The sequence below is a fragment of the Podarcis vaucheri genome, assembly GCF_965113315.1.
Source record: "Podarcis vaucheri genome assembly, chromosome: 3".
Lineage (NCBI taxonomy): Eukaryota > Metazoa > Chordata > Lepidosauria > Squamata > Lacertidae > Podarcis > Podarcis vaucheri.
The window spans coordinates 50,567,958-50,588,511 of NC_138761.1; the positions used below are offsets into that span (position 1 = coordinate 50,567,958).

Genomic DNA, 20,554 nt, shown 5'->3' on the forward strand with positions numbered 1-20,554 from the left:
CTCCTGAAGTCCTCGCTGGAGGAGCCGCCGGGCAGGGAGGCGAGGAGGACGGGCGCAGGGGCGGGTTCATGGGCTCTGCCGGCCCCCGGAGGAGGGAGCCAGCTGGGAAGGAGAGGGCTTAGCCAGGCAACGGCTGCCGGCAGGAGAAGCTGGCCATGGCGGCTGCAGTCGGTGGCGCCGTCCGGCGAGGGACCCCCATGTACTCGGTGAGCGCCTCCTGCCCCCTCAGCGGCGGCGGTGCTGCTGCTCCGTGGCTGGCAAGGGCGGGGGGCGGCATTGTGTGCTGGGAAGCCCCGTGGGAAAAGGAGAGCGGCCGGGCCCTGCTTCCTCGTCGGGGCTGGGAGGGAGGCGCGGCCGCCCCTCGCTGACCCCTCCGCGTGAGACTCTTGGTCGTGGGCAGAAGGTCCGCGCGATGACAGGCAGGTTGCAGTTCGTCGGGGTGCATGCTCTTTCAGCGCTGGAACTCGGGGAAAGGAAGGCGGGGTACTGCACCTGATGCATTGCTGCCTACCTGACAGCTGTTCGGGGCCCACCGCTCCACGCCACAAACAGCAGGCAGCTCTCACGTGGAGCCCGCCTGCTCATGTGCCAGACATGCTTACTGGGCTGTCACAGCACAGAAGTGCAAGGTCTTTTGTGCATGGGCGCTGATGTCCCGAAAGAAAGAATCGTTGTCCGTTTAGACAAGAGACATTAATATGTTGAAGCCTTTTTGGCATGGTCACCTGAAGAGAGGCTCAGTGTGTGGCAGGGCTGTGAGTTTGGTTGCTAGGGTAAATAAGGGTTTTTAACTTGGGAGGAAGCTCTACTGAGCTGTCACTTTGGCTGGCGCCCCATCGCCTTCCCTCATCTACTGTAAAGCCTGTAAGCCTCTTTTCCTTCGCCAAGAGCAGGGAATAAACCTGAGCTATGTGGACACAACTGATTTGAGCAATCTCAGGCAGCAGGGATTGCACAGGAATGGGGATCCAGGCTGCTTCTTTGATCTTAAGGTTGTTTTTACTGCGTCAAAAGAAGGTGGACAGTACTGTCTTGAAAGGGAAGTGTGTTCATTTTCTTCCTACAGTCCCTATCCTGCTGCAGAACATAAACCAGTGCTGCAGGTATTGCTGAATTTTGCGGTAGTATGTTTCACTCGGTTTTGTTACACTTGAACTTGTATGTACTCTTGCAACAGTCCTTCAAATAGCTGGCTTATCAAGATGCTAAAAATTCCCCTTCCCTTGAAATGTAGGAGGAGATACCTGTACAGACCAGTGCTTATTATTGGTAGAAATCCTAACATGTAATGTAGTACTGCCAACCACATCTCAGAAGCAGTGTTTGAAACTCCCATTGTTCTAGGTGCCTTTTGTGACAGGGAATTTCATTTACGTGAGCAGTTTCTGAGCTCTGGGCGCAGTACTACACCTACAATTTCAGATTAAAACTGCAGAGTGGAAGGAAAGGAGGGCTTTTTTCTGCCTCCCCACTTCCAGCTACTGTCTGAAGACTGGAGAAGAGACCCTCTTAAGAATATTAGGGGGATGGGCAGGGGAAGGACTAGACAATGTGGAAAAGGAAGATAATATTTAAACTGCAGTTCATTCATTTTCAGCTTTGTATTCTAGTTATAAAAAAGTGCACCTAGATATTCCGTTGTTGTGCCCATAACCTAAGTTTAAGGTGCCATTTAGCTCCTAGCTTTCATATCTCAGTTTCAAACACTGCTCAGAACCAATTGAGAATAGAGAAGGCTGCATTCTCATCAGAATAGTTTGTCAACAGATAAATCTGTAGTAATCAAAGAAATTTGCACTCCTTGCAGCTAGTTCTGTATCTTTGGATTTTTTAATTGCAAACTCCACTTTTTTATAATTCCCTGTTCTCAGTGCTCTGTCAAAGAAAATCCCCACAAAAATGAAGCTGAAGTGGGGTGGTATTTGTGAGTACTGCCATCCTAGAATAGGGAGCTTAATGTCAAAGGCTTAAACTACAGCAAGCCAGGAAAGTTGTTAAAGTAGCATCTCTGTGCTGCCTTGCCTTAGTCCTGTTCTTTATGTTAATGGCAGTATGGTGGTGCTTTAATGGATCCAGTCACCTGGGTTGGCTTTTTGCAAATCCTTCTCTTTCACATTGCATTGGGATGTGTGCACATTTGTTGTGCATACACATTCATTTATTCCTGCATTGCAGGGGATTGGACTAGATCACCCAACTCTACAATTCTGTGATTCTATGCTGGAGCCTTTTTTCATCGAATAAGCAAATCAGTAGGGAAAGAAGGATTTTCTATAGCAGTAGCAAGTTTTGCCTCCAGTATGTCTCTTGTGCAGTGTTGTTCTTGTCTGAAGCAGGAAGACTGACAGAGCAATCCTATTTAGGTCTACTCAGACTGAGTTCAGTAGGAGTTGCTCCCATGGAAGCTTGTAGAAGATTGCAGTCTTAGTCCTGTGCCACCCCTTCCTAACCATGTGCCCCAAGTGCTAGTGTAAGAATTCCTACAGATGCAGAACAGAGCCATACACCTATGTTGGGTATACTTTGGTTTATCAACACAGACCTGAAGATATTGGGGGCTCAACAGTGTGCGTAGCACTTGTGAGTACGTACACATCTCATGCTGGCGCTATTGGATAATGTATATATGGACACATTTGAAGCATCCTTATATAGTCACACCACTGATGCATCTAGCCTGGTACTTTCGGTTCTGCCTGGCTGTCCAAGGTTTCAGGCAAGGATCTTCTCCCAGCTCTGCTGCCTGGGATCCTCTTAACTGGGAATGCCACTGTTTGCACTTAGGGATCTTCTCTATCCAGTATGTGCTACTGTGCCTTCCCAAAGAATGCAGGTTAATCTGTAAATTTTCTTTCATTGACACACACAACAATTTGAAATGCACAGTTCTCATATGTGTAGAAATCAGTGCATTTGTTTTTTTAGTACACTTGTGGCAGTGAGGTCACTGACAGTTATTGGCTGAATTGGTGTGGACATTCCAACTTGTGAATGTTCCAAACTGCCCATGGGACAATGCTGCCTCAACGCTTTCAGGGTGGAGAAAAGCTCTGAAGAAACTCCACTTAAGGTCAGTAGGGGCTGTACGCCGACTCCATGGGGCTTGAGGGGGCCCGAGCCCCCTCAAAAATCCGTTTGGGGGGGCTCCGCCCCCCCAATAATCTCAGGCGCCCCTCCAGCAGAGCGCCATCGCCACCGCTCCCCCAGCCCAAAATGCACAGGGTCAGGCTGCATGCCTCCTGCCCTCCCTCCCGAGCAAAAGCTCCACCCAATTTCCTTCGGAGCTGATCAATAGGCGCAGCACGCTCTCCCCTATTCACTCACGAGGAGGCGGCGCCACTTTATTTGCATATTCATGAGCTTATTTATTATTCATGAGCTTTCCCGCCCCCCCCCCCAATATTTTTTATAAGTCCGCGTCCCTGCTGTATGCTATGGTGGGGAGGAAGATAGACTACCGAATGGACATGGAACAAAACTGATGGACAGATAAAGAGGTACTCAAGGAAACAATTGACAATGGAGAGATGGAATTGAGGGAGAAAATAGGACAGAGGCAATGCATAACATTGAGGGAGCTAGAAGCCAAAGGATTTGTGTATGCTATTGACAAGAAGGAAGTGGATATGCAAAGGATGATTTGGAGAGCATGGGGACTGTGGGTAGCACTGGGTTGCTAAGACTATAGTTAGTCTTTTAATATTTGTATAAAAGGGGAGTGTTGCCAATTGTTCCTTCTGTTTTCATGGCGACATTTGTTACCAGATGACAACCCTTATGGACAATAAAGACCATGTGAAGAACTGAATTTGCCATACTAATTTAAACCAGCCAGCCAGCTCCTTGATTGTAAAACTCAGCTATTAAGTCTTGTGGCTCATTTGTGTAGGTTGAACTCTAATTAAATAAAAGCAAATATTACAAAATGGTTTCATGATAGCAGAGATAAGGGATTTCATGAAAGTAAAGTTACTGGATTTCATAACAGCAGAGATAAAGGATTTCATGATAGCAGAGATGTTGCTAATTGTAAATTTTACTGTCATGACACCATTTTCTCTGACAAACCTCAGAAAGCTATTTAGGCTGCAGTCCTATACACAGTTATGAGGGAATAAGTCCTATTGACTTTATAAGGACTTCACTTCGGAGTAGATATGCATGAGATTGCACTGTGCATGGATTAAGTTACTGTCTGATTCTTCATTCATTTTGTTCCCAGCAGAAAAACCTCACATCAAAGAAAAAAGATGATTTTGAAGATATCTTGGAAGAGAGACGGCAATCCAGTGACCTCAGATATGCAATGAAATGTTACACACCTGTTGTTTATAAAGAACTTTCTCCCTGTAAGCCAAGTGCCATTAAAACTATTGTTCTGCAATCTGAACAAGTTCAATATGTCATCAAACACGTGAGTAAAAAATTGTTCTTACTTCAGAAGTTAATGTATTTGTAGGTCTTCTTTGAGCAGCACCCTTGTTTACTGCCAGTTTTTTTTCTACCCATGAGGCTATTGCTTTGATTTTCTCAGGGTAGAATTTTGTTTCTTTTCTTTCCCTTGTAGTAGAAATTCCTCAAATTGCATAATCATCTATATTGTTTTCTGTGTCTTGCTCAGGTGGAGGTGCTCTTTTTAGCTGAGAGAGTTTTATTGGATCGGCCTTTGCATGGTTTGTGTTCCCCAAAAATGAAGGGGAAATGTGTGTGCGTCCTATGGGGCGAATACAGGCTTTCGCTGAAGCCTGGAGAGCGAGAGGGGTCGGTGCACGACCCCTCTCGCTCTCCAGGCTTCAGGAAGCTATCCGCAAGCCTGAGGCTATCCGCAAGCGTGACTTCCCGCCGGGCTCCCTAGGCTTGCGGATAGCAGCCTGCATCTCAAAGCTTTGGGCAGATACCTGCAAGCCTGGGGAACTCCCGCCGGGCTCCCAAGGCTTGTGGATAGCAGCCTGTTCTGGGGTCGGGGGAAGCTTGGGCCTGGGGGGGAAATAATTTTTTCCCCTTTATTCCCCCCCCCCAAAAAAACCCTAGGTGTGCCCTATGGGCCGGTGTGCCCTATGGGGCGAAAAATACGGTAATTTATATGTGTTTTGAAATGGATTGTTTCAGGGATTTATAACTTTATCAACAGGTGGGGCTTTCCCCATAATTGTATTTCCATAAAAGAAAAGGATTACCCTATTTTATTTGTGCTAGTCACACAGCTGATAAATCCTCAAGGTGTAATTTCCTTGGCACCTGCACTTGTAGTTCTTGCTGCAAGAGAGTAAACCTTTTCAACAATTCTTACTTGCCACATGCAAAGCAACTATAGGCCACCGTGTGCCAAACAATCTTCAAAATGTCAGAGACATTTGGTTTTTATTCACTACTGCGCTTCATCTTTCGCACAGCTATCGAAAGAGACAGGTGAATCACCTGACATCATACAAGAAGAAGCAGCAGAAATTCTGGACGAGATGGCGCATAGCATGCATATGGGAGCTATACGGTTTTTTGCTTTCACACTGAGCAAAATATTTAAATCCCTTTTCAAGAGCATCTGTGTGAATGAAGATGGCATGCAGAAAGTAAGTATGTGTATGAAGCCATATGGAAACAGCTAGAACTCTTAATACCATTACAATCGGAATGAATCTGTGTGGCCGTGCTGACTGTAGTAACCATATTATAGTGTGACAGTTTGACATATTGATTGTCCTTGGAGTGGCATTTTCAGAACCCTTGGGTTGTAGCCATAACTAAAGAATTACCATGTTCATGGCCCTGTGTAAGTGGACCAAAGAGCCTATCTAGGCCAGCTTCCAGTTCTCACAGTGGTCAACCAGATGCGTATGAAAAGCCCACACTAGGGACATGTCTGCTGCAGTGCTGCCCATCAGCTGGTGGTATTTATAGGTGTACTGCCTCCAACCCTGGAGATGGCACATAGCTATCAGAGCTAATAGCCACTGGGAGCCTTGTTCTCCTTGGATCCAGGATCTTTACCTTAAGATATATAAAAAACGACTAAGGAAAAAAAAATTTATTTGTAGAAGCACCTTTTCCATTCCCCCCCCCCTCGTATCAGCTTTTGATATGCAACTATCAACGAGCATTAATTTGTACGAATTTTCATGCCAATGTTAATGTGGAGTTGGAATTAATGGCCTAATAACTCTACAAGTCAACAGGTTGTTTTTCGAATCTGCACAGCGAAGTGAGCTCTCGTTGCTCTGTCCCAGCTCCTGCTAACCTAGCAGTTCGAAAGCATACCAGTGCAAATAGATAAATAGATACTGCTGCAGCAGGAAGGTAAATGGCGTTTCCATGTGCTCTGGCACTTGTCACGGTGTACCATGCGCCAGAAGCAGTTTAGGCGTGCTGGTCACATGATCCGGAAAGCTGTCTGTGGACAAACACTGGCTCCCTTGGACTGAAAAGCGAGATGAGTGCTGCACCCCATAGTCGAATTTGACTGGGCTTAACCATCCAGGGGTCCTTTACCTTCTTTTTTTAACTTTTTAATATAAAAAGATTGGGCTACTGCAGGCATGTCATCTTTTTATGCAATCCCAAGTGATCTGTGGGAGATACTTAGGACAGCAGCCTTACATAGAAGTAATTAGGTGAACCTTGTGTGGGCCAAGCTGATTTCATTCACACAACGACTGCATGCAACCCAGAGTAATTAAAATGCTGATGTAGAATTCTGAGGTCTGACTTCCCTGCTTCTGTTATGTTTAAGTCATCATAAAAGTTGATGCTTTAGTTTATTATTCAATCATCTTCTCTAAAGAAAAATCTGAAAGAGTTGCAGAGTATATTGTGGCCATGTGCTGAAATTAAAGAAAAAGACAACTCAAGATTCCTTCATAGTGATAAATGGCATTTTGTTCTTCATTAGTTACAACAGGCAATACAAGAGCATCCCGTTGTTCTGCTGCCCAGTCATCGCAGCTACATCGATTTTCTCTTACTATCTTATGTGCTGTACACCTATGACTTGGCTTTACCTGTCATTGCTGCAGGAATAGGCAAGTATTTCCTTTTAAGCAAAACATTCTTAAAATAGCCAGAATTTTGTAATGGCGCAATCCGGATTGGCCAACGTGAGCTTCGATCAGACTGTTATAAATGTGTGTGTTGGTCGTCTTACTGTGCTTGCAATATCCCCCATGGATTTGTACAGTAAGGAGGCTGCACAAGGTCTGGCCAAAAATTTGAGAGGAAACTGATGAATGCAGGGATTCCCTGATCCCCCGGTAGGAGGAAGAATAGCCCGTCCCGAGGGAAATCGTAGTGGATTTTGTTCTTGAAAACCTGTGAATGAGATCACCAGTGTGAAGATTACCCTTTCGGATCTTCAAGATAGCTCTCTATTACAAGTAGGAGCGTTAATACACTTTGAAGCTTAATTATAAACATTTAAAACATAAGATGCAATTATGCATGTCATTTATCAAAGGCTTGTGTACAACCAGCAGAAAACCAAGGTAGAATACCAAGGCTTCCATAACACAAACCCCTTACAATAGCAAGCCCATTGAATTCACTGGGTCATAGCCAAAGGAGTGCCAGAAGACCTGCAGTGGTGCAAAGGATGTGCTCTGGCAGAACTTTTCTCTCCTTTGCTCCCCCCCCCCCAATCATCTCCAAAGCATCTTCCAATCCTCTGCAGCTGATTTTGGGGGCCCATAGGGGGCTACAGGTGAAAGAGAAGGGAAAGTTCCATTCCACTAGTGTATGTCCTTTGCGCTAGCAGAACAGGAGCCTTGGATACAGCCTAAGGTGTTTATTCTATGACTTAGTTGTATATCACCCTATGAATGCTATATAATTTGCTGCCAAATAATACCTTCTAAATGTATTTTTTAAATTTTGTTTCTGATGCGCTACCCACATAAGCAGTTGGCCAAATCTGTGTGTGTTTTGCATTCTACTTTCTGAATCGAGTACCACTTTGAAACACCGATTGATTTTTGCTACTCTATTCTGTGCCTCTGCTAGATTTCTTGGGAATGAAACTGGTCGGTGAGTTGCTACGAAAATCAGGTGCCTTTTTTATGCGACGTACATTTGGTGGTAACAAACTCTACTGGGCTGTGTTTGCTGAATATGTGAAAACTATGTTAAAGGTAAATAACTGTAATTTTATGTTGAGTTTTAATACTTGCTCAGGTTTACTTTATTTCTTTATTTGTGGTTGATGCCACATTTGTTTATACTTTGTTTGACCCAAGTAGCTGCTATTTAAAACATTCATTATTTTAAATAAAAAAACAAACACCACTTAGATTACTTACTTAAAAATGAGTTAATAGATTTCCCTTGTGTTTGCTAATGGTTATGTTTTGGTCTTTTTTGTCCTAAAGAATGGATATGCTCCCGTTGAATTTTATCTTGAGGGGACAAGAAGCCGCACAGCAAAGACTTTGACTCCAAAGTTTGGTATGTTGGTCAGAAAATTGCAGCCTTTGTCGCAGAATTAGACGATTTATGCTCAGAAGTGAGCCATGTGGTCAGCACAAATCGCATGCTGGAAACTTATGCGCTCTGTAAACAATCCTGATTTAATTTTTACATGAATTTTATGCATTTATTTCATACTAAATAACATAATTTTCTTCTTATAGGTCTCCTCAATATTGTGATGGATCCTTTCCTTAAAAGGGAAGTGTTTGACATTTACCTTGTCCCAATCAGTATCAGCTACGAGAGGGTATTGGAAGAATCCCTTTATGCACGTGAACTTTTAGGAGTCCCTAAACCAAAGGAATCTACATCGGTAAGAAAGCAGGTTCAAATTATTGTAGTTCAATGGATGGAATCTTAGGCATTTATTCTGGGTTCATATCTTGCTTGGCCTTAAATTCACTGTGGCCTTGTTTGGTCACCACGAGCCTTGGGCTTATTTGTTACTCTCTCTGCCTTCGATGTAGCTACAAGGAGGAATTTGGAAACTTTTGTTTCTGTTTTAAATTAAACTTAGCCTGCCATGACATCCAGACCTGGACAAACGATGGTTAAGTATGGTTTGTTGAAACAAGCTAACTGCAAGCCGTATGGTTACATCCATCATTTGTCATAATTGAAGTAAACCCATTTAAATCAATGAGATTAATTTTAATGGGTCAACTCTGAGTAGATTTTAGTTGGCTGCAACCTATATTTTATGAAGTTGCTTTATTTTAACAAACAATAGTTAAAATCTGGTAACTGTAAAAGAATCAGCAACTTCTGGTGCTCTTTTTGCACCTGTGCTTGTAGGAGGTGGATGCATGCAAACCATGACTTAGTGTTGCATTTAAACATTGCCTGGCTGTCAAGGGCAATTTCCTACCTCAATCACAGTTTCCTTCCTATAGAAGAGAAAAAAATAGTCATGTACCTCAAGGTTGTGAGGATGAATAGGCTAAGAATCCTAAGGTAATCATAAAAATTGCAAACTGATGCTGTAGAAGGTATGATAAAATAATAAATGTAGTATATCTGCATGTATCTTTGCTGTTGAACATGTCTCAAGTTTTATCCTTTGTAGGGACTCTTGAAAGCTAGGAAAATCCTGAGTGAAGATTTTGGAAGCATACACATATTCTTTGGACAGCCTGTATCACTCAGATCTTTGGGAGCTGGGAGAATCGATACCTGTTCATTTAACTTGGTTCCAAGGTATTACAATGTTATATATATATATATATATATATATATATATATATATATATATATATATGTGCTTTCGTAGATTTTCACGGGTACAGGAATGCAGGTTTTGGTGTCTTCGGGTGTCTTCCCGTGTAAGAGTCGGGGTGTCTGTGCGACGTTTCGACGAGGTCTCACTCGTCATCTTCAGGCTGGTGCTTTCGGCTTCTTGTTACTGGAACAGAGCAGAATCTGGTGTTTGAGTTCCTATAAATACTGTTGAGGGGTGTGGTGTATAGCCTCCAACGTTCTGGGCAGAGAGGAAGTTCCTAGATTAGTGTGCCTTTTCTTCTTTTGTTCCTTAATTACTTGGGGATATCTTGAGTGATTTCATGAGTGATATTCTGAATACCACTGGGTGGGTCATTAAGTGTAGATTTACACGAAGCCAAGCCAGAGCACAACTAAATGCAGCACAGCCATCTTCTCAGAAAAACTCTTCACAAGCTCAAGAGGTCAAGACACGAAAGCTTTAGCAACTAATCTACACTTAATGACCCACCCAGTGGTATTCAGAATATCACTCATGAAATCACTCAAGATATCCCCAAGTAATTAAGGAACAAAAGAAGAAAAGGCACACTAATCTAGGAACTTCCTCTCTGCCCAGAACGTTGGAGGCTATACACCACACCCCTCAACAGTATTTATAGGAACTCAAACACCAGATTCTGCTCTGTTCCAGTAACAAGAAGCCGAAAGCACCAGCCTGAAGATGACGAGTGAGACCTCGTCGAAACGTCGCACAGACACCCCGACTCTTACACGGGAAGACACCCGAAGACACCAAAACCTGCATATATATATATATATATATATATATATATATATATATATATATTTATTTATTAATGGCTTGTGGGGAAATTAGAATGAGTCTGTTTTTCACTGCAAAATTTAAAAGTGCTCATTAGCTGGGTAGTGACGCTACTCATTTTATCACAATATTTAGTAATAATTTTACTGTATCAGTCAAGTCTATTAGATCATCCATTGGTCCTACCTTCAGCATTGGTCAGATCTCAGTGTTTGAGGGGCATTACAGTGTGAATGCATCATGGAGATACTGATCCCAAAATAAAGCATTCCTGAACTCATTTATTACTTCCTGTAGATGTAAATACTGTTCAATGAGCATACTTCACTTGTTAATATGAACTTCAAAATATTGTTACTTAAGCTTTACATATGAAAGTAAGCACCCCCCAGCTGCTGCTGCTATTATTATTATTATTATTATTATTATTATTATTCACCCACCATTTGGGACCCGTAGGCACATTTGGAGTTTTGAGAGAGTGGCATATGGGCACTACCCTTTCAAGTTGTTTCTCTTCTTCCACACCCCAGGTTACTTCCTTTCCAGAGGAAGTGTGCATTTATGTGTGTGTGTGTGTGCGCGTGTGTGTGTGTGTCACACACACTGTCGCACACACATTCTCTCATTGTGTTTTTTTCTATGAGGTCCAGGTAAAAGTTGGGTCTAGTTGAATGAATACAGGTCCTCTTGAATTGGCATGATTATTATTTTTTAAAAAATCAAATAAAAATGTGTAGACTTCACTATCAAAAACACAGATCCAGTTTTCCCCAGTATCAGGAAAACAAGGCAGAGATACTCAGGAACCTTCTTCATTACTTTTGCATTACTTTTGCATTACTTTTGCATAGGATGACAACAACACTGTGGATGCAGTTGTGACCTATGATTTGATAGTGTTTTTGAGGAAATCCCTTATAAAATTACGTGGCTCCATAAGGATCCATGCCTTGCATCCATGTTTTTGCACCATGACAACACTGAAAAAAAGCACTGGACTTTTAAATTGTATGGTTCAGTCAGTGGCAGACAGGTGTGATCAGTGATTTGAAGGTATTGCTTGCTGGTGGGGGTGGGGGATTCCATGCAAAAATAAATGCAATTTCGCAGGTCCCTCACTCAGTTGCACTCAGAGGTCCTGTAAAAAAAAAAATTCGCAAAAGCAAACTGACTCTATAAGGGAGTACAAGACTTTGAATGCCTTTGCTCACTACACTTTTCCTTTTAGGCATATTCCCCAAAAGCCATCTGAGGAAATCCAGGAATTTGCCTGTGAAGTAGCCTACAAAATGGAACTCCTACAAATAGAAAACATGGTTCTGAGCCCATGGATATTAGTTGCTGCTGTCCTACTCCAGAATTTACCAGCCATAGATTTGCAGCTTCTTGTTGAAAAGACACTTTGGCTAAAAGGTTTAACTCAGACATTTGGAGGATTCCTTGACTGGCCTGGTATGCAATGAACACATTTCCTTTTCTGAGAACAATGTAGCTTGTGTTACTTTTTATGTGTTTGGGAACAGTGGGAGGCTAGAATTTTCCTTTTAGGACTTTAAAACCAGTCTGATTCCCGCACCCCCACCCCTAAATACATGAATATTACTACAGCATATGATTACCGCCCTTCCTCAATATAAAAAAAGATTTTAATATTGCAGGAAAGGTTACTTATATTTGTGGTGACCATCTCAATTATAAACGAGAACAAGACATGCTAGAAAGCAAGGTGTTTAAAAACAAAACAAAACCATCAACACAAAATGCACACACAACAACTGTGAGGCAAGGTTAAGCAAGAGGGCCCTACTAGGGCCCTACCTGATTGTACTGATTTTATGTTGCTTGAGCCTTGAGGCTGGGATGGGACGCAATCTAATTGAGTTTTGTATGGCAGACATAGAATACCAGTGTCTTGCCATGACTGCTCAAGGAGCCACGTGGTTCAGGGCAGGAGAGATGATTCCACAAGGAAATGCAAATATGAAAAATACCTGAGCTTTGAAGGCATCATAATTTTGAGCTGGAATACAAGGTTCTTGTAGTTTGCCTGCCTCCATAAGTCATTTATTAATTGGTCACTATAAATAAGGTTCACAAAGGCTGAAAGTATAAAATTGATGCTCTTACCTTGTGGTAACAGGGGTCTTCTCTTTCTCCCGCTTTCACATTTCCATCTTTCACCTGGTCATAAGTCTGCGGTTCTCTTAATTTTGAAAAAGCTCTGATTGCTTTTACTACTTTGCAGTGCAGTGGAATATGAAGGATACATAACTTTGTGCTAGACACAGTGGTCTGAAAATAGGATGTTTTCCTGTTTGAGGAAGGCAGATAATAATTGCATGCCTTTTTAAAGTTGCCAGTTTAGAAATCTCTTTGTCCTTACCAGCTTCCACCCTCTTCCAAATTCTGCCTCCACTCAGAATGGTGGAGCTCTTCCGGCTCTCTCATCCGCCTGTTTCCCCAGCCTTTCTCAAACTTACCAAGTTGTAGGGTGAGGTTGCGGAAGGGGAACAATAGCCAAAGACCACTTCACCAGCATTACCAGTGTGAATTCTTAGGACTGCAATTGTTTGTTCTTCCTAAGTCATTGAACAGAGTCCCCATTGGCAATGGAGGATCCAAAGATGTTCTGAAGCCTTCACGTTAGAGAACTGGAAACTTAGGACATTTTTTGGCAAGACACTCCAGCTGCTTGTTTTTTCTCCTCCTCCACCTCCCCGTCCCAGCAACTTAGTAAAATTGTGAGTGCGTGGGAAGTAGGGCTAGTGATAGTGGGACCTAGGAAGGTAGGAACATAAGGAAGTGGTGTGGCTCAGTGGCAAGGAACCTTGCTTTTCATGCAAAGGCACCAGGTGCAACCCCTGAAATCTCCAGATAGGAGTGGGAATGTCACCTGTCTGCAAATGCTGGATAGCTGCTGCCATTCACTGTAAGTCATACTGAGCTCAATGGACCAGTGGCCTGGCTCAGCTTCCTATGTTGTTCAGTGGAGGAACTCCCCTAGGCCAGCTCTTCTGAGCCTTTGGAAAGAATTGTCAGAAAACACTTGGGCGGCTGCTTCTGAGGATTCTCCCAAAAAAGGCTAAGAAAGGCACAGCCTGCTCTGAATGAGACAGGCGCATTTTGCCCATCACTAGCTGAAACAATTCATTTTTCCTGCCTCTTTCCTTGGTATTTTTCTTGCAAAATTCAAAGCTAAAATAAGAGATGGTGTCAATTTTGGCATTTATTCCCAATTTGTTTTTTCCTAGATAATCTGTGTGCTAACAAAGCGGTGCGATCCAGTCTTGCTCTACACTCCAACATTGTGAGCCTTGTCAATGGGCAAGTGGTTCTCAATGACAAAGATATGGAAGCTGGCGCTACGGAAGAGCTTGTCTTTAAGCAAGCGCTCGCCGTCCTCATGTGCGGGTCCTACAGGAACCAGCTGCTCAACGTCTTTGTGCGACCAGCCCTTGTAGCACTTGCGTTGCAAATGACACACTGTTCTAGAAAAGGTAAATTCATTGTCTAATATAGCAAATCTGTAAAGCCACAAATCTGCTCCTATTATTCAATTATGTCATTTGCTAAACAGGCTTGTGATGAGATTTTTGGAGCTATTCCCTTGTTCCCCAAGCATTTTATGTATGGTTAGACTGAGCAGGTCTGGATGAGCTACAGATTGGGAAAGGGTATAAAGAGCATTTTGTGCATGCTCCTTTTCCTGTGCTCTGGATTAGGCTTTATGTCTTATCCATACCTCTTTCTTAAAATATATAAATAGATTGTTCAGATATTTAGCACAATTATAAAGTGCTTTCCTATATTATAAGCTGTACTGGAAGCTGGCAAGTTAATGTACCCAATATGCCTATTCACCATGATCTAGTGTTCATCATGCATGCAGACTAGTTAGTGTAAATAAAATGTGAAGCTTATATTAGTTTGCAGTTCATGAAGGTAATGTCCAGTGACTCTCTGTGGTTATAGCAGCTTCACTTCCCGTGACCTGACTAACTTGGTCATGCCTCAAAGCATCCTTAATTTAACAGCTATGGTGTGTGCCAGTGAACTGTCATTGTTCACTGTAGCTGTTGATTGAAGTGGATGGTGCATGCCCTGACAACTTCCATTGCATAATTTAGTGTTAAGGTTAACCACAATCCATCAACAATTCTGGTTTGTGAAATCCCCTGTCATTTCAGTAGACTTTGTGCAGAAGTAGCTTCTGATGATTGCACCTACCATTTCCAAGTGACTCTGCCATTCTTGTGTACATGTTCAGTTTTTATGCCATCGTTTAACATACATTATTATCTTAAAAAATGAGCATCTTGCAGACATCCTCTTTTAATAGTGAAACACTTTGAAAAAAGGGTTTATTCATGGGCAGTGGCATTTTGTTTTCCAGAGGAAGTCTATAGCAATTTTGCTTTCTGGCGTGATGTCTTCTCTGACGAGTTTATATTCTTTCCTGGAATACCCCTGAAGGTAAAGTATTGTGTGCGGTCCTGGTAGCTTAATATCTACAGGAGTTTCTCATGACTTCACTAAACAGTGAAGCCTGATGTGAATAGAGAGAGTGATCTTGAAGCTGTTATGATCTTCTGTTGGTAGCATTTTTGGCTGTAATTTCCCCCTGCTTTTTGAGTGAGTTTTCAGTATGCTAGTCCCTCTTTTCCTTGAAGCAACATGGCTAAAACCCACTCCCATCAGTCCCATCTAGCATCACCAGCGAGTTGGAGTCTAACATCATCTGGAGGACCACAGGTTCCTCCTCCCTGTTCTATTGCTTCTCATAAAATGACATCATCTATAATGTTTTAAGATGTTATGACTTCCTTTGCTGTAAAACCAAAGCTATGTAATGTCATGTTATAGCCTCATTCTAGATGTCACAACCTAATTTTTACACATACACCTGAAAGAGCTTGACAACTAACAGTCTGAAACTTTAATGGTCTGAAACTTAAAATATATTTTTTATGGGTGGCATATACACCTTGTGTGTACACAAACACACACCACATTTATCTTTGCTTCTCTATTACCAGCATTTTATCACTGACCTTGCCACACTGTTCTGTCCTTCTAAGATATCTGGAGAGTGTCAGTTCAGTATCCCTACTCACATCCCCCGAGCAAAGATGGGAAACCTGTGGCCCTCTAGATGTTGTTGGACTGCAACTCCCATCAGCCCCAGCCAGTACAACAAGTGAGCATGGATGATGAGAGATGTAGTTCAATCTGGAGGATCACAGGTTCCCCACCCCTGCCTTACAGATGTGTCTTATTCCTCACTTGGGGTGGTTTTCCCTCTCCTACCCCTTATTTTGGGCTGCTTTTATGTTCTGTCCCATCATGGTGCGGAGGAAGACCATTTTGGTTGTGCTAGAAGTGCATGCACAATTATTTTCTTCCTTCTTTTTAGTTTGTTCAGCCCAAACTTTCTCTGATCTAGCTTCCATGCGCCGTTCTTAATACAGCCATAATTGCATACTACTCTGTGGTTCAGTTTGCTCTTGTGTAAGCCCAATAACGAATTGTTTGCCCTCCACTCTGCCTCTTGAAAGGGCAGGTCTTCAACTGCACTTCATGCACTCTCAGTACAAAAACTCAGGAATGCTTGGCCATCTAAGAGTGCAGAGTGTTCGGTTCTAAGATGTTCAAGGAGCATCTCTTTGGATTACAAATCCCAGCCTCTTAATCTTGATGTAGTGTGCAAAGTGCTCAAACAAGCAGGACTATTTGCAGTTGTTGCGCAATGCAAACTGAGAATTAGCTTTTGCTGCTGGCTGGGAACAGCTGTTCCGTTGGGGCTAACTTGGTGCTAAAACGTCCAGGGGTATAGTACAGGCAACATGGATTGCCTGATTATAATGATTACTGTTAAGCAGATTGAATTGTTGAAATTAAAGCAATTTGGGGCAAAGATTTAAATGAAATTTCCCATTCTGAAATTCATACATATATATTTAACAAGCATGCATTCTAACTAATTTCTCCAACGGTTAAAGTTTGGTTTGCAATTAGTGTTACTATGTAACCTAGAGGCATAATTCAAAACTTTTGGTTGTGCATCCCATGTACTGTTGCTTGCAGAATTTTGTCTGCTTACAGACAAGACAAGCAATGGCAAAATATGTGGCCTCAGCTTTTGTACGCCAGAGTCCAGTACACAGATATTATTTTCTTCAGATGGCAGGTTGTACAATACATGCATATGCTTGCTCTACTTGAGGGCTTGCAGGGAATTTTATAGGGCTAGTTCCAGAGTGTGTATGCCTTGGCTGTCTTGTCTTGAAAAACTGGTTTTGATTTGTGTAACCAGACTCCACTGTATGCAATTAACTTTATCATGCATCAGATTATTTTTATAGAATAAAACTATATTACTGTTTTGATATCACAAAGGAGTCAGCTGTCATAAAATGTTAAAAACCATCTGTCTTTGCTGCGACCATAGTAACTGAAATACCTTTTCACTGAGATACCATTTAGGTATAATTTGAAAGTTAGAAACAGACTTGAGATACGTTAGACCTATTTATTGGAGAAATACAGGTATTGAATAACTGTAATTGTCTGCATGGCATTAAACCCACTAAAAAAACATAACCAATTTTGTTTAATCCCCAGGATTTTGAAGAAGGTTGTTTCTTGCTTACAAAATGTGACGCAGTTCAAGTCACGTCCCAGCAAGTTTTCATTACTGAGAAAGGAAACAATATAATCTCTTTCTTGACAGCAATGTTCAAGCCTTTTGTGGAAGGTTATCAGGTACAAAATCAACTGCAATGTTATTTTCACCAGTCTGTCTTCTATTCCTTTTGTGGGGAGTGACTTATTTATTAATATTTTGATGCTGGGGCCCACAGAGAGGGGCCTTTGGTAGGATAAAAAAGATAAATATATAAAGCAGAAAATGAGAAGGGCCTATGGTGAAAATCTTAACATGTGGGTGTTTATATAGAAGCAAGTGGCCTACATGCACCCTAAGCATCCTAAGAAAAAAGGTTAAAACCTGTAGCACAGATTTTACTAGAAGGCAAGCAAACACATGTCCTCTCCCACTTAGGGTTGTATCTCCTGATCAAGCTGACATTTAAAATTTAACTGGGTGGTGTGATTGATTAAAGGAAACAAAAATTGAATAAACAAGTTGAAAGTGGTATTACCTGCGGAACGAAGCCCTGCTGTACCTTACAGCCCTTGTGTGGGTTCCCATATTTTTATTTTGCAAGCACTATTGTGGTGTTCTGACAGCATCATCTCCCCACCTCCCAAATGCCATATGACAAAATTGCTTTGAAACCCAAAGTGGCTTTCAAAAACAGAGCTATGGCATGAGGAACTTAGCATTCAAAGGGGGGCGGGGGGGGGGGAGATCCAATCCGGCTGCCCCTTGGAAGTAGCTCTTTAGAAAGCAGATCAACTCTTTAAAATGCTATGAAGTATTTTTCAACTCAGAATGTTACATTTTAATTACAAGTTTAGTTTTCCAATGACTATTCATGCAAGAGTGATGATCCTTTTGTTAATGTGCTTCTTAACCAAAGATGTGAATGGGTTTCTCTCCACTAGATAATCTGCAAGTACCTTTTAAAGGAATCGAATGAGACCTTTATGGAGAAGCAGTTTATATTTGGAGTCCGAAGCTTTGCTTCTGAGCTTCTCGAGGCAGGTGTGTGTTTGGTCTTTGGATGATGCCATTCTTTCCTTAGCACTTGGGGTAAAAGAACTGAAGCTTTAATTGTTCCCCTTTCTCCTGTTTAGGAAGCACACAGTGTTACGATGTCCTGTCCTCAGACATGCAGAAAAATGCTTTGGCAGCTCTCGTGCGACAAGGCGTTGCATCAAGAACGAAAATGTGAGTACAAAATTTTTGAGAAGAAAGTTGGGGTATAAAGTCTCTTGCAAATTATACAGAGATTGCACAACTAAGCAGTGCCAGAAATTCAGCAAGGAGGGATGCCTGTCAGGAGGGGCTTCTGTAGGCTTGGACTCACAACCCTGAATGCATTAATTATATGGCTCAGTTCTTGTCCTTTTCTCCCCAGGAGTGATGGATTCACTTACACTGTAAGGAAAGAAGCTCTAAGTAAAACTGCAGGAATGTTTGGTAAGTGTCTCTGCTAATGGAGAGTATTATGAAATCTGAGGGAGATTTTTTGCCAAAGACTTTGCATGTGTCTTCTCTTTTTGTTATTTCCCAAGTCAACAGTAGCTGAACAGTTTGTAAACTTCTTGCAAGAGTAGGAGCTGTTTTTCAAACGTAAAATGTAGCATGCTGAAAACTGGGCCCTTGCAATATTGTCTTGACAGAGTCTCACCTTGTCAAGATCATCTCTGACCCACAATAGAAATACAGACTGAGTGAAACATGTATGGTCTCCAAAATGTTAACACTCTCCATAGCAGCTTTTATGGCCATTTTTATTACATTTCAGCTGATTGCCTCCTGGCTTAACATTTTCAGGAGTATATGTCTGATACTCTTTAGTTTACCTTTAAATTTTAAAAGTGATGAAAGTAATGATGGCAAAGACTTAACACTACATCAGTGGATTTAGCAGGAGGTGTAGCAGCTGATTGCAAGTAGTTTTTGCTTGAACATGCCCTGCCTGCCCTATTCAATAATGGAGGCTCCTTTGCTTTTCCCAGTCCAAAATAGAGCTTCCTTCTAAGCTCCGATTCTGAGAGGTAGTTTTTGTAACAAGTCCTTTCCCTGCATAACTTTTTGTCTTACTTCTTTAACAGCTTTTGTAAAGGAATGGTAGAGTGTTTCTCTCTCAGAACTAATGCCCTCTGTATTCCTGTTACAGAATCTAGGATACCTGTAAGCAAACCGATGGCTGCAAGACTTTAATTTGAGCTTCTTGAGTGGCTTGCCTTATGCACACTAAAACTGTGAACGGCTGGAAGTAAGGCAGATTATGAACAGGATGCTAACTGAAGACTTAGGATACACTTCCCACCTTGAAATGTTACTACTGCTACATAATTGTGAGAGAAAACTCCTGACGTCCAGAATATTTCCATCACCACTCAGAGAACTTTGTCAGCATTGATGATTAACATTCTCTTTAATAAACACCACTCCTTCCTTCACCCAGTTAGCATTTAACAGAATCACACTGTTAACATCTGAAATGTTTGCCATAAGGAAATTGTTGCTTTTATATAATTATTTTGTTGTTGTGAAGAAATGTGATTGAACAACTAAGGACATAGCATTAAAAGCAATATTTAAGGAAAAGCATCATTGGCTGTTGTTGTACATAGGAAGAGATTATTTCATTCCTTTCAAGGATGTAATTCTCACAAAATGTCAATGCTGTAACTGTTTTTCAGGTTTTGCAATTTTTAAGTATTAAAAACTAAGAACGGAATACTTTGCTGCTTTCAACTGTTGCACACTTGATGACTTCAGTGTAATGTGCATTGCATTGTTTTTCTTCTCTTGCTGTTAGGTTTTATAAAAGCATATTGTCACTGAATGGTATATACATTTATATATATGCCTGTGTGTTACCAAATTTAACAGGGTTTCCTACTGCAGCCTTTGCAACCTGATGCCTTCCAGATGTTCTGGGCTACAGTTGTGTTGACTGAGACTACTGGGGGTTGGCGTATGGATGTATCTTCTCCACTGGAAAGCTTAAATAAGGGAAGGACCTGAACTTTGTCTGGTTGTGGGGAGAAGACATGAGTATGCAGTCCTATAAATACTAGGTATATTTCATAAATTGGGCAAACTCATTGTGTGTTTATTAGAAATAATGTGAGTCGCTGATAATGGCTGATTCTTAGCCTTTGCTCTCATCAACAATACTATCTGTTTATACAGTATATGCTTGCCAGGAGTGGGAGGGAGCAATATAAAAGAAAGCTAACATTTTGTCCCATTACCAAAATAATTTCTGATTTTAAAAATGGGGATGGGGAGAGCAGATAAAAGGGACTTGTCTTTGTGCTGGTTTGGATGGCTATATGTTGAAAAGAATTGAAAATAAAATTGGAAACAGTGCCAGTCCTGCAAGAGAAGTAAGTGGAAGGTATTCATAGTTA

The 20,554-nt window shown here is 41.8% G+C and overlaps 1 protein-coding gene across 4 annotated transcripts; it reads left to right on the top strand.

The window, feature by feature from the left end:
* The first annotated feature begins 18 nt into the window (after nucleotides 1-18).
* Nucleotides 19-19,983, top strand: GNPAT (glyceronephosphate O-acyltransferase). Of its 4 annotated transcripts, none has more exons than XM_082217099.1 (16): nucleotides 19-206; nucleotides 4,223-4,414; nucleotides 5,394-5,570; nucleotides 6,887-7,016; nucleotides 7,990-8,117; nucleotides 8,355-8,430; nucleotides 8,616-8,767; nucleotides 9,521-9,651; nucleotides 11,730-11,953; nucleotides 13,753-13,998; nucleotides 14,895-14,974; nucleotides 17,123-17,263; nucleotides 18,068-18,167; nucleotides 18,260-18,353; nucleotides 18,544-18,605; nucleotides 19,309-19,983. In XM_082217099.1, the coding sequence occupies exons 1-16, from the start codon at nucleotides 156-158 to the stop codon at nucleotides 19,350-19,352; spliced, it is 2,028 nt and encodes a 675-aa protein (XP_082073225.1). In that variant the 5' UTR covers nucleotides 19-155; the 3' UTR covers nucleotides 19,353-19,983. The 4 variants fall into 4 exon arrangements, with proteins under 4 accessions (XP_082073225.1, XP_082073226.1, XP_082073224.1 ...); XM_082217100.1 differs by having other exon boundaries at nucleotides 4,226-4,414; XM_082217098.1 differs by lacking the exon at nucleotides 19-206 and adding an exon at nucleotides 2,921-3,070 and having other exon boundaries at nucleotides 4,226-4,414.
* Nucleotides 19,984-20,554: the final 571 nt, after the last annotated feature.

Excerpts from the sequence above, each read along its gene's own strand:
- GNPAT (XM_082217097.1), top strand. The coding sequence starts at position 3,008 with ATGGGACAATGCTGCCTCAACGCTTTCAGGGTGGAGAAAAGCTCTGAA. Across the intron at positions 18,168-18,259 it reads TTCTGAGCTTCTCGAGGCAG|GAAGCACACAGTGTTACGAT; the intron begins GTGTGTGTTTGG and ends TCTCCTGTTTAG. Across the intron at positions 18,354-18,543 it reads GTTGCATCAAGAACGAAAAT|GAGTGATGGATTCACTTACA; the intron begins GTGAGTACAAAA and ends TTTTCTCCCCAG.